This window comes from Terrapene carolina, unplaced genomic scaffold, assembly GCF_002925995.2.
Source record: "Terrapene carolina triunguis isolate 2854851 unplaced genomic scaffold, T_m_triunguis-2.0 Scaffold33392, whole genome shotgun sequence".
In the NCBI taxonomy this organism is placed as follows: Eukaryota; Metazoa; Chordata; order Testudines; family Emydidae; genus Terrapene; species Terrapene triunguis.
The window spans coordinates 1,485,793-1,498,737 of NW_020697743.1; the positions used below are offsets into that span (position 1 = coordinate 1,485,793).

Genomic DNA, 12,945 nt, shown 5'->3' on the forward strand with positions numbered 1-12,945 from the left:
CTAATCAGCGTGGAGTAGAGTGGAAGAATTACTTCTCATGTCTTGCTTACAACACTCCTGCTAATACATCCCAGAATGATGGTGGTTTTTTTTTTTGCAACAGCATTACACTGTTGACTCATATTTAGCTTGTAGTCCACTCTGACCCCCAGATCCCTTTCTGCAGTACTCCTTCCTAGGCAGTCTTTTCCCATTTTGTATATGTGCAACTGGTTGTTCCTTCCTAAGTGGAGTACTTTGCATTTGTCCTTATTGAATTTCCTCCTATTTACTTCAAACCATTTCTCCAGTTTGTCCAGATCATTTTGAATTTTAATCCTATCCTCCAAAGCACTTGCAACCCCTCCCAGCTTGGTATTGTCCGCAAACTTTGTAAGTGTACTCTCTATACCATTATCTAAATCATTGATGAAGATATTGAACAGAACTGGACCCAGAACTGATCCCTGCGGGATCCCACTCATTGTGCCATTCCAGTATGACTGTGAACCTCTGGGAACGGTTTTCCAACCAGTTATGCACCCACCTCATAGTAGCTCCATCTAGGTTGCATTGCCTTAGTTTGTTTATGAGAAGGTCATGTGAGACAGTATCAAAAGCCTTACTAAAGTTAAGTTATACCATGTCTGCCGCTTCCCCCCATCCACAAGGCTTGTTACCCTGTCAAAGAAAGCTACAAGGTTGATTTGACACGATTTGTTCTTCACAAATCCATGCTGATTATTACTTATCTTATTATTTTCTAGATGTTTGCTTCATTATTTGCTCCATTATCTTTCCGGGTACAGAAGTTAAGCTTATTTCCTTATTGTCCTTATTTCCTTTTTTATAGATAGGCACTAAATTTCCCCTTTTCTGGTTTTCTGGAATCTCTCCTGTCTTCCATGACTTTTCAAAGATAATTGCTAATGGCTCAAATATCTCCTCAGTCAGCTCCTTGAGTATTCTAGGATGCATTTCATTAAGCAGCATCCTTGGCTGATTCAGGTCCTGAGCTTGAAGGAAAGTAGGCACCCTGACTCCCTTACCCAGACTCCAGCATTGTCTCCACCTAAATCTGTAAACCTCTTGGGTACCACTCTCCTTATCCACCAAACACTGGAGGGGAGAGGGAGCATGAGCCTCATATTCTTTCACGTGTGTCTCAACACCATACCCCTCCATGTTGCCATACCCTGCATCTATTCCCCTCCCCACAGTCTCCTTCTCATCCATACCTCTGTCTCATGCACCTGTCCAGTTTTAGAGATTTTATTTTAAAATATTTAAAACTGGGTACGGGCATGTGGCAAGTATAGAATGGGAAAGAGGAGACTTGGAAGCGTGGAGTGGGGTTCATGACTGTTAAAAAGGGGTGCCAGGGAAGAACAGCAGACACTAGGAAGCGGTACAGGATGGGGAGCAACAGTGTGTTTGAGTGGGGCCTTGAGAGCAGAAATGGAATGTGAAGTGGAATGTGAAGGGGAGGGTCTATTGAACTTGAGGGACGTGGTGATTTTCCCCTTTTTATTAAAGAAAAACAAATCACAGTTCAGAATCAATGCATGAATTCAAAGTCTGAGCTGTTGAAGAAGAAGCTATTAACAGTAAAAGATAAAAAAATTAAAATCTTCCAAGAGTTGCAGCTATTTAATTCCATCATTATAATGACACTTTTGTTAAGTCAGTTTGCCTTTATAAGTAACTAAATCTTGACAAATTATTCAGCTTGCAGCCATCCTCTCTAAAAGCTGAGAGTTAGTTGTCACAATAGACAGAGCTGAGATGGTGAAATCTTAGCTCATTTAACAAGTTAAAAGGAGCCGAACAATCTAGAATATTATATCAGAAACTACCTAATTGTCCCTCATGGCTTATCTAACCTGCTTTCCAGTATCTTCGTTATCTAGTCATTGCGTACATCAGTGTTTCCAAAAGAGGTGAAACCTACAAGGAGACTTACTTTTTAACAGGGGAGATTACAGTGTTACCATATAGGTAAATTAGATTCCGTATGAGCATTGTCTCATTTTCATTGGAGGAAGTGCATGTTGAATGAAGCAGGAGCTCTTACCTCATTTAGACCACACTTCATTTTGTGAGTCATGACATTTGGTGGTGGCTACTGAATCATTCCAGGTTATGGGGATTTTTTTTAAACAAATAAAATAAGGTTAAAGCTGTTGTGTGGTGAAGCACTCAAAATTCAAGAAATTTCAAAGTAAAGATTGCACATCTAATCTTCACTCTGCTTCCTTGTATGCATACATTATAACAGGCTTTAATTACATAGTCACATATAATTTCTTGTCTATTCCAATATAATAGACATGATTTTTCCTGTCCTCTTATAAGGCATGCTGTGAACAAAGCAGGCTCCTCAGGAGCTCTTGATGTATTTTCTGTGGACATTGCACAGTGAATGTCCTTTTTCTCATTCACTGAGAACCTTGTGTAAAAGGGACAATAGGCTATATATGTATATCTAATGTTGTAAAACAGTACATTATTGTGTATCGCCAAGCATGCAAGTACTCTGCAAGCCATTTTCATTTATTTCTGAAAGAATACATAAGCTGTTAAATGCTAAAAACTACACTAATAAGATGCTAAAATTGCAAAGTCAGGTATGCAAAACTGCAAAAGTTCATAGAGCCATTGGGGAAATGTCCACTTTAAAGAAATATAAATAAAAATTAGAGTTCCAGAATGAGTATTTCCTGGAAAAAAAATTTGGGTGTATAATTATGTTGTAAACAATTCATAGATTTCAAGCCCAGAAGACACCATTGTGATCGTCTAGTCTGATCTCCTGTGAACACAGGCCATAGAACTTCCTCAAAATAATTCCTATCGCATATATTTAGGAAAAACAGCCAATCTTGATTTAAAAATGGTCAATGATGGAGAATCCACCACAACCCTTAATAAATTGATTTAATGGTTAATTACCCTCGCTGTTAAAAATGTATGCCTTATTTCCAGTCTGAATTTGTCTAGCTTCAACTTCCAGCTATTGGTTCTCTGCTGGATTGAAGAGTCCATTATTAAATATTTGTTCCCCATGTAGATATTTATAGATTGTAATCATGTCACCCTCAACCTTCTCTTTGTTAACCTAATAAGACCGCGCTCTTTGAGTCTATCACGATAGGCAGGTTCTCTAATCCTTTAATCATTCTCTTGGCTCTTCTGTGAATCTTCTCCAATTTATCAACATCCTTCTTGAATTGTTGGCATCAGAACTGGACACAGTATTACAGCAGCAGTCACACCAGTAACAAATATAGAGGTAAAGTAATCTCTACTCCCACTTAAGGTTGCCCTGTTTATATGTCCCAGAACATGTTAGCACTTTTGTCAAGAGTCACACTGGGAGCTCCTATTTAGCTACATAATCATGCCAGATTCAATTATTTTGATAATTTATTTCAAAATACCTGTCAGCAAGTATGTCTGTAACAATACAGAGACACACACAAATTCCCCCAGGAGTAGAGAGTTAAAGAAACCTCTCTAACAACCCAGTTCCTGTTTCTCTTTCCCTTCCCCCCTGCCCCCTCCAGAGCCCAGCCAGGGAGCCAGATACCCAGAAAACCTCTTTCCCAGAGCCCAACCGCAGGGGCTCCCCGGCCCAGATACCTGCATCCCATCCTCCCCCAGAGCCCAGCCGGGGGGCCAGACACCCACAACCCCTCCTCCCCAGAGCCCAGCTGTGGGACACCCCTTTGCCCAGACACTTGCTCCCTCCCTGCCAGAGCCCAGGGATCCAGAGGGAGAAACAGCCTGATGCTCGGTCCCAGGCTTGCAGGAAGTTTCCTGCGCCGCCCTCTCCTTCCCTCAAGGTACGCTGGGAACTGCAGCTGCCGGGAACCCTCCAGCTCCCCCTCCTGTCACGGACAGTGTCTTCTACGTGCAAGTTAGGTTCTGCTGAGTCCAGTGGCCCCTAGTGGCGGCTAGCAGCTAACCCCATTTCTGTGGGGGAAAGGTAATTCTGCACACACAATATTAATTTCTGCAAGATTCTGCATTGCGCAGTGGTGCAGAATTCCCCAGGAGTATCCTAGGACAACAGTCCTGTCCCTTCCAGCCCATTGTGCGGGGAGAACAGCAGTTCTGCCAGGCACCTCGGCAGGGTGACGGTGCACTAAGGTGTCAGAGATGGAGTAGCTCTTTGTTAGGCTCAGCTAAAAATCTTAGCAGATTTCCATGTAGCATGCTCACTAGCAATATTTCAGTTGCTTAGATTTTAGTTTGCTTTAATTTTTCATCTTTTTCCAAAACCAAGCAAAGGTACTACTAAAATGAGAAATGTGTGTTGTTTTTCAACATGGCCAAACTTTAAAAAAAACAAACACACACACACACAGAATTTTGCTCAAACTTTCAAAAAAAAATTCACCTTTGAGTAAACACCAAACACTGCAGTTTCATCCCAAAAGGTAAATGTTTTAGAAAATACAGAGCAAATGAAAACGGACTCATAATGGAACTTCTTTGCAACTTCAACAATACTCAATATAATTCTGAAAATTCTGTTATCTCTTGTAGAAGATTTTTAGCTGAGCTTAATGACACCACATTGATACAGAAAGATTTCCATGTGGCCTGCTCAAGTCTGGGAAAAAGTGATGAATGTTTATCTCCTCCCATTTCTCATCAGTCCTCAGTGCAGCCCTTTCTTCTGATTCTCCTTTTAAGTACTGTATATACTCAAGCATAAGCTGGTTCGTTTTTAAGCCGACCCCTCCAAGATGGATAAGTAAAAATGGAAAATTTGTATAACCCGTTCATAAGCCGACCCTATAATTCAGAGGTCAGCAAACTTTGGCTCCCGGGCCATCAGTATAAGCCGCCGGTGGGCCGAGATGGTTTGTTTACCTCGAGCGTCCGCAGGCACAGAGGTAAACCTAAGTAAACAAAGTGTCCCGGTGCGCCAGCTGCTTACCCTGACAGGCCGGGACAGCAACTGGTGGGGAAATTTTTTGTGGGGAAGAAGCTGGGAGTCAGGGGAGTAACCCCTGTGACCACCCCCCACATGACCCCACCCCTAGCCCGGGACCCCCACATTCTCCCCATCCCATCCCTTCCCACCTTATCTGGGGAGGGGCAGGAGAGGATGTCTCTGGCCTGGCTGGAGCTGCTCCGGCAGGATGGGCAGCGCCGCCTCAGCCTGCTCCGACAGGCTGACCGAGTGGCGTGGCCACAGCATGTTCCAGCAGGCCAGGCGGCACGGCCGCAGCGTGCTCCGGCGGGCCGGGCAGTGCAGCCACAGCCTGCTCTGGGGGACGGGGCCAAGCGAAGGAAAAAACAATTGTCATAATTGTTTCCAGCAACAAAGGACTTACCAATGGAAAGAAAAAAATATTATAACTCTTATTTCTGAGTTAACTAACATATATTTACAAGTAACTTGATTTTTTACACAATAATGATTTTGTTTTCATTTATTAAAACTGATAATTTTCAGCCAAAGCTGTTCTTGATGATTGGTCATAAGAAGGGTGTTTTCCTTTGATGAAACGTCACAGTGCCACATGGCTTAGAATATCAGTGAAACCTTTTGAAACATATCGATCATGCAGTTTCCTTAATTACGCTGGAATTTTCTTAAAAATCCATTACACTGAGAGTGAATGGTTTTTTCCCCCTCAGTTTCAAGTTTTATTTTTTAAATCACTTTGTTTTTAAAACTTTGTTTTTCTGTGTTCTGACAGTCATTGTTCTTTCACTTTTTTCCCCCTCACAGAAATGAGCACCAGAACATTCATCCAGACAACCAAGAGCTAGTGAGGGCACTTCGGCAGCAGCTTCAAACAGACCAGGTACCATACTAGATGTTGGAAATGTCCATCTGTGTAATAATGTGTGGTGTAGATCTGTTGCTCCTTTACTGCTAAAGTTTAAAAAAATTCTGAAACAGGTCATTCTAGAAAAAGAAAATGTGTTCATGTCCATTGCATAAACTCCATTCGCTGCAGATAGACTTATCAAAACTAACTTTAGCTATTGATGAAGTGACAAATTTCTTGTATGGATATCATGATAACCCCTTACAATTTTAGGTCATAGATAAATTTGAAAGGGCCTGTCAGATCTATCCCCCTGTTTCTCAAACTGGAATCCATAATCTCTTTCAGAAGAGCCTTAAAGAAGCACAGGCGGGACCGGCTCTAGGCACCAGCAAAGCAAGCACGTGCTTAGGGCGGCACAATTCCAGGGGCAGTTTTCTGGCCATTCTTTTTTTGCTTGCTTGCTTGGGCAGTTACGCTCTCGGAGCTTGGGGCGACAAAAAACCTAGAGCTGGCCCTGAGAACAGGACAGTTCCAAGTTTCCCCACAAGGGAACGTAAGTTAGATTACAGTGCATGCTCCCTGCACAGTAACATAGAGCCTGGCAGTAGGGGGTCAGGAAGTCAAATGTGGAGTCCAATTTGCAGCTATGGAGCAGGGACCAGAAGCATTTAGACTAACAAGCTAAGCTTCCTAGAAAATAGCACAGCAGCCAAGGCCCAGTGAGCTGGGGTGATGAGCCACTCAAGCCAGCTAAAGGCATTGGCCCCTTCCCTGGCACATATGGGAACAGGAGAGTCTAGACTGGGATGCCTGTGACAGAACCATGGAAGGAATCCAAGGATTAGCCAATTCCAACATGCTGGAATTGTTAAACTTCAAAGTTAACTATCCACCGTCTGAGCTTGTCATGAAGAGGTACATAGGCTGCTTCTACAATAGGGCCCGGGCCAAAATTTCTTCTTATAGCTAACGCTGATGCATTGCCTCTTGCCTAGTATAGACAGGCTTTTGTGAGTAGTGAATTGGAAGCTAGTTTTTTTGAGCATCACTCACACTTCAGTGCACCTAAACTAAAGGGTTCTGTTTGTTAAATATAGGATCACAAGGTTTTATTTTCATTGTCCTTAATTAGATTGAAGTGTATGCTATATAGAACAGATGGAAGAAAATAATGTGCTTGTTACACAAGCACCTGCTTACTGAATTAATTTTTCTATTTAAATATTATTCTATTCCTGCTCTTATTTAGTTTTAAGTTTGAGTCATCTGTGTCTGACTTCTAGCAAGTAGAGAATATACTCTGGGTTTTTTAAAACTCAAGTGGTCTTCTAAATTGAAGTTAATTCCTGAACAATTTGTCTCTCTTTTTTGTCCCAACAGGATGCATCTGCTGGTGATAGACATCGTTTCTATACTGACATGTCCTGTCCAGTCTGTTTACAGCAGGCTACGTTTCCCATTGAAACAAACTGTGGACATCTTTTCTGTGGTAAGTAGAAATGATCAGCAGAGAAAATTAAAAATTCTGACATTTAAACTATCATCACCACTAGTTTGTTGAGTTAACATCCCATTGAGATGATCAGGGCAGATCACACCTCTCTGAGGACAGAACCTCCCCTTCCTTCCTCATTTCAAAGCTCCTGACCCAGAGGTGCTGCCCCTGCAGTTCCTGTTGGCCACGGTTCCCAGCCAGTGGGAGCTGCGGAGCCGGTGCGCAGGGAGGGGGAGAGTGCGGCGCCCCCGTGGCTGCCCCTGCACCTAGGAGCTGGAGGAACATGTTGCAGCTTCCCTGGAGCTGGGTAGGGAGCCTGCCAACTGGACTTTTAACGGGACTGACCGGAGCCACCAGGGGCCCTTTTCAATTGGGTGTTCAGGTCAAAAACTGGACATCTGGCAACCCTATGTGAACTTTTTCACAGCCCTGAGCAACGTATCAAGGTCAACCTAAGTTTTAAGTGTAGACCAGCCCTTAGTCCACAGCAAGCTGGTGAGTTAATTTACCCCTCATTAGTGTGTCACATACTGTCCGTCTGGTCACTACTGCCATGCCCTAACAGTTCCCTAGTCTAATGCACACTGATCGACCCCTGTTTCAAAGCAGGGTAGATCAGAAACGCTAGGCAATTGTTAGTGCGCAGCTGCAGCGGCCAGACAGGTACTTAGTGTGCAGCACACTAGTACAGGGTAGATTTACACTTCAGCTTGCTGCAGACTTAGTGTCCATGTAGACAAGCCCTAAGGCTTGGTTTTGAGTAGAAGTAGTCGAGTTTAAGTACATTATTCCAGCTGTGCTCTTATCAGAGCCACGTAGGGCTTGGCTACACCTAAAACGTAGGTCGATCTAGCTACCTTGTTCATGGCTGTGAAAAATGTCATGCTCTGTGCAATGTAGTGAGGTCGCAACCTGGCTGTCAACCTAGCTACCGCCTCTCGAAGAGATGGATTCATTACAGTGACAGCCCCTTCCGTTGCTGTAGTGTCTATGCTACTGCAGCACAGCTTGTAGACATACCCATAGAGAGGGGCTACTGCCATCCTCCTGTGTACCTTGAGGCCTTTGCATACATATACGTATATAGCACAGACATATTACACTTTTCCTCCTTAGCACGTTGCAAACTCGTGCCTGATTTGTCAGGGATCTTGTTTAGTTATGGAGAGGCAGAAGGAAAGAGGCAGTGGGGAAGGGTAACCCAAATGAATATACTCATACGTGGTGCTCCAAAAGTTAATGAAAATTACTCTCCCGATGACTCATTTCTGAAGAATATTTGTAAACTGAGGTTCTTGGGTAACAGTGTAGTGCATGAAGTTGTCTTGTTTACCTTAGTTTATTAAAAACCTTCTAGAAAGAGATTGTGATTGAGATTTTATTTGACATGCTTTAGAAGTAAAAGTTTATTGTCACTCACCATCTCTTCTAAATAGCCTCAGAACCTATGGATTCTTCTTCAAGTAGCGTCCCTATGGGTGCTCTGCCGTAGGTGTGCTAGCGCCCCCCTGAGCCTTTGATCAGAGATTTCTCATAGCTGTGTCTATTCGGCCTGTGCATGCGTGCTAGTCACCTTGTGCCTTGTTATATAGCACTGCACAGGTGAACTGCCCTCAGTTCCTTCTCAACCGCCTCAGCCTGAGACGGAGCTCTGGCAGTTGTCCCCGTTGAGGTTCCTCAACTTTGTCTTCATTTCTTATTCTAGTAGCTATTTGTAGTAGTTCTTAGCGATAGTGTAATTAGTTAGTAAGTACTAGTAGCTTTAGCTTCCTAGTCAAAAAAATATATTCTTATATATATTTAGATAGATATTGGTTAGTAGATAAGGTAGTTCTTGTGCACTGGGAGCTTATGCCTGGTTCTCCCGGTTTCACACATGGTCTGTTGTGCCGGGAGGCAATCCCAGTAAGCGACGGGCACTACTGCTGCATCTGTTTCCTAGTGGTATTACTCATCACCCAGAAGTGGAAGTTCTGTCTGGCACTGAAATTCAGAGCCAGAAAAAACAAAGAGAGAAAACTTCGTCTCCTCATAACGGAGAGCTCTCTATGCCCAACTTCTGACCCAGGCCCAGGGGACCCCCAGTCCGCCAGTCTCCCAGCAATTCTATTGCCTCCTCTCTGTCTGAGCCACACTCCTCCAGGGCATCTAAGAGGAAGACGTAAGACCCATCTCCTAAGTCCTCCAAGGACCATGCCTGAGGCTCACCAGGTAAAAAGCTGAGGTCGTTGGTGTCTTCAGCCACTTCACCACCATCTGCTCTCCAGTCATGTACCCACGAGGCTTCTGGTTCCTCAGGGCACCACTAGACCAAAAGACAGAAAAGCCTTGGGCCCGGAGAAATCATTGGTACAATTAGCATACCGAGGTGGCAAGAAGAGCTCTTCCTCTGCTTCATTGGAACCGAAGAAGCCCATTCGGGCTCCAACCACACTTCTCTCGGAGTGCCTGAGACCCAAGGTACTGTCAGCAGCCTCAGCCACCATCACCTCAGTGCAGATTACAGGCTTGGTACCGACAGCATGCTTGGTGCTGCAGGACTTCCATTTTCCCCAAAACCTGGCTGCATCTGAGATGCCCGATTCTCCGTTGCTCGGCTCCTATGTTCTTTTGGTACCGAGGACATCGAGATTGCCTGAAGTTTGCCCGATACTGACCGTTTCACCTCAAATTTCTTCAGGCACTCCACCATTCCAGAGTGGGCTTGAGGATGAGGATTCTGATAAAGACCTTGCCTTGGTGTCCCAAATATCAGTTCAGGGCTCTCTCCAGAGGTCTCTGATGAGCCTATAACCACTTGTGGCACAAGATTGCAAGCACCATCTTTCTGGTATGAGCACCCATGGGTGCCTTCTGTGCCTTATGCACCACCTCCTTGGCCACATTGGGACCCTTGGGCAGCCTATCGTCAACAATATTCCAAGACATCAAGCACCACCCGTTGCAGAGAGGCAGCCTGCATTGCCTGCTCCCGCTAGGAGACCTGATCCTCAAGAAGAAGCCTTCGAGGAGCAGGAAGCTAGAGCCGATGATGAAGTCTCTCCTATGGCCAACATCTCCTCTTCATGTCCAGATGAAGCGCTCATTCGTCGTCCTCCTTCCTTGGCGGATAATTTTAAGCAGTTCCAGGATCTGGTCAAGAGAATTGCTGACTCCTTGCAATTAACTCGAGGAAGTTAAAGAACCTCATCATACGCTGCTTGTTATCCTTCGTTCGCCCTCATCTGCCCACATAGCTTTGCCTGTCAGCGAAGCCCTTCTGTATCAGGTGCTCCTTTTCGGCCTGTCATCTGCCCTGACTTCTGAGGTTATAGATCTCTTCAAGTTGGGCCTGCAATTGAACGTTCAAAAATCCATTTTGACCACTGTGCAAAACTTAGAATTCATAGGAGCTTATCTTGATTCAGTAGCAGCAAGAGCCTACATTCCTCTGGATAGGTTTGTGGCCCTTTCCAAAAAAGCCAGTACAATTCAACTAAGCACCCATACTGATCAAGCCCCCTGATCAGGAACTGTTTTCAGTTGTTAGGGCACATGGCAGCCAGTACAGTAACTCCCCATTTAATGTCCTCTCGCTTAACGTTGTTTCAATCTTGCGTCCCTGCTCAGTTACAGAACATGCTCCATTTAAAGTTGTGCAATGCTTCGCTATAACATCGTTTGGCTGCCAGCTTTGTCCACAGCCAGCAGCCCCCCATCAGCTCCCCTATGCGTCCCCGTCCCCCCCAGCGCCTCCCGCCCACCGGCAGACCCCGCGGATCAGCGTCCTCCCCCCGCCTCCTGCCCGCAGCAATCAGCTGGCTTGCGGCGTTCAGGAGGCAGGGGAGAGAGGGGGCACCTGCGCCCCGTGTCCTCGCTCCTCCCCCCTCCCTCCTGAACGCTGCAAGCCAGCTGATTGCCATGGGCAGGAGGCAGGGGAGGATGCGGTGTGCGGAGTAAAGGGTGAAGAGGGGGGAAGAAGAGGCGGTTAAGGGTGGGGGCTTGGGGGAAGGGGTGGCGTGGGCGGGCCGAGGGTTGAGCCCCCCACCCCTGGTGCTTCCAGAGTAGGGGAAGCTGCTGCTGCTGCTGCGCAACGTGCTTCTCCTAGCCTACAGCACCTTCAGCCTCCTTGCCTGCCTCATTGTCTGCAGTGCCAGTGGGCTGTGCCTGTGTGGGGTAAGGCGGGGACACCTCCCAGCTATAGTACTATACTGTATGGCAAAAAAAAAAATTCCCTGGAACCTAACCCCCCCATTTACATTCATTCTTATGGGGAAATTGGATTCACTTAACATCGTTTCACTTAAAGTCGCATTTTTCAGGAACATAACTACAACGTTAAGTCAGGAGTTACTGTACCTTTGTCAGAGACCACGCAAGATTCCGAATGCATTACCATCGGGTGGCTGAGGACTGTTTATTCACCAAACCGACACAGTTTAAACCTGCATCTTTCCATGCCCACCTGCATAAAACAATCCCTCAACTTTGGTGGAAAGACCATCACAACATGTGCGCAGAAGTCCAATTTGCACATTCTCCCCCCAGCGGTTGTCAAAGAAACCTCTTTGCTGTGGTGGGGAGCACATCTAGATCCAGGTCAAGTAGATGTCGCAAGTCAACACGTCAACATCCTGGAACTCAGAGCGGTTAGATACTCCTGTCTCCAGGTTTTGCCACTAATCAGGCAATCACATAATCACCGCAAGGATGCAGGATTTGTTTGCATAAAATCATGCATATTTTATATCAGCAAGGAGGCACAAGATCCCACTGCATCAAGGCAGTCAAGCTTTGGAATTGGTGCATACACAACCAGGTCTTCATCACAGACCAAGGATTCAGCATGTGACCCTGGATGTATTCAGCAGGCACTTCTTCCAAGACAACAAGTGGGAAATAGGCTACAACATATTATACCACATATTCTGTCAGCGGGGCACCTCTCAGATAGACTTTTTTCGCCACAGTTTTGTGCTCAGTTTTGCTCAAGAGGCAAACTGGGTCACAGATCTCTGGAGGTATTTTTCACCTTCATTGATGGTTGAATCTCTTATACGCATTCTCACCAATTCCGCTAGTTCTCCTCAAAGTAAAAAAAAAAGACAAAACCAGAGTACCCTAATAGTTCCAACCTGTCCCAGACGAACATGTTTTCCTTGCCTGACACAGCTGGCCATTGGATCTCCGATCACTCTCCATGCTGTTCCTCATCTCCTCTCCCAGGAAGGCAGGATGATCCTTTACCCCAGTCTTGCAGTCCTTCATCTCAAAGCATGGTTGGCCGATGGTTCATGGGACTAGAGACAACCTGCTCAGAGGAAGTAAAAAGAATTCTATAACACAGCAGGAAACAGTCTACCTGCGACACATACTTCCAAAAATGGACAAGATTTCTTTCTTGGTGTGACCATAGACATATTCCACCAATGACCTCATCGCTGCCAGATTTATTGGACTACATCCTAACACTAAAAAGTTTGGGACTATCGCTGAGCTCCATTAGAGCCCATCTGGTGGCCATCATGGCTTTCCACTCTCCAATACAGGGTTATTCCATTTTTCCCCATCCCATGACAGCGAGGTTCATCCGGGGACTAGGAAATCTCTATCTGCCAGTCAAACACCCTACTCCTGTTTGGGACCTCCACCTGGTCCTTAAATGCCTCGCAAGACCACTGTTTGAACTGATGGCTA

General features: G+C 45.3%; 1 protein-coding gene across 2 annotated transcripts in view; it reads left to right on the plus strand.

Moving 5' to 3' along the window:
* LOC113404988 (E3 ubiquitin-protein ligase RNF170-like) overlaps nt 1-12,945 on the plus strand; it is a 38,854-nt gene that overhangs the window by 14,957 nt on the left and 10,952 nt on the right. For both annotated transcript variants that reach the window (XM_024210925.3, XM_026663365.2), the window contains 2 exons: nt 5,729-5,804; nt 7,155-7,263. In XM_024210925.3, coding sequence (XP_024066693.1) covers nt 5,729-5,804; nt 7,155-7,263 — 185 coding nt within the window. The remainder of the gene's footprint in view (nt 1-5,728; nt 5,805-7,154; nt 7,264-12,945) is intronic.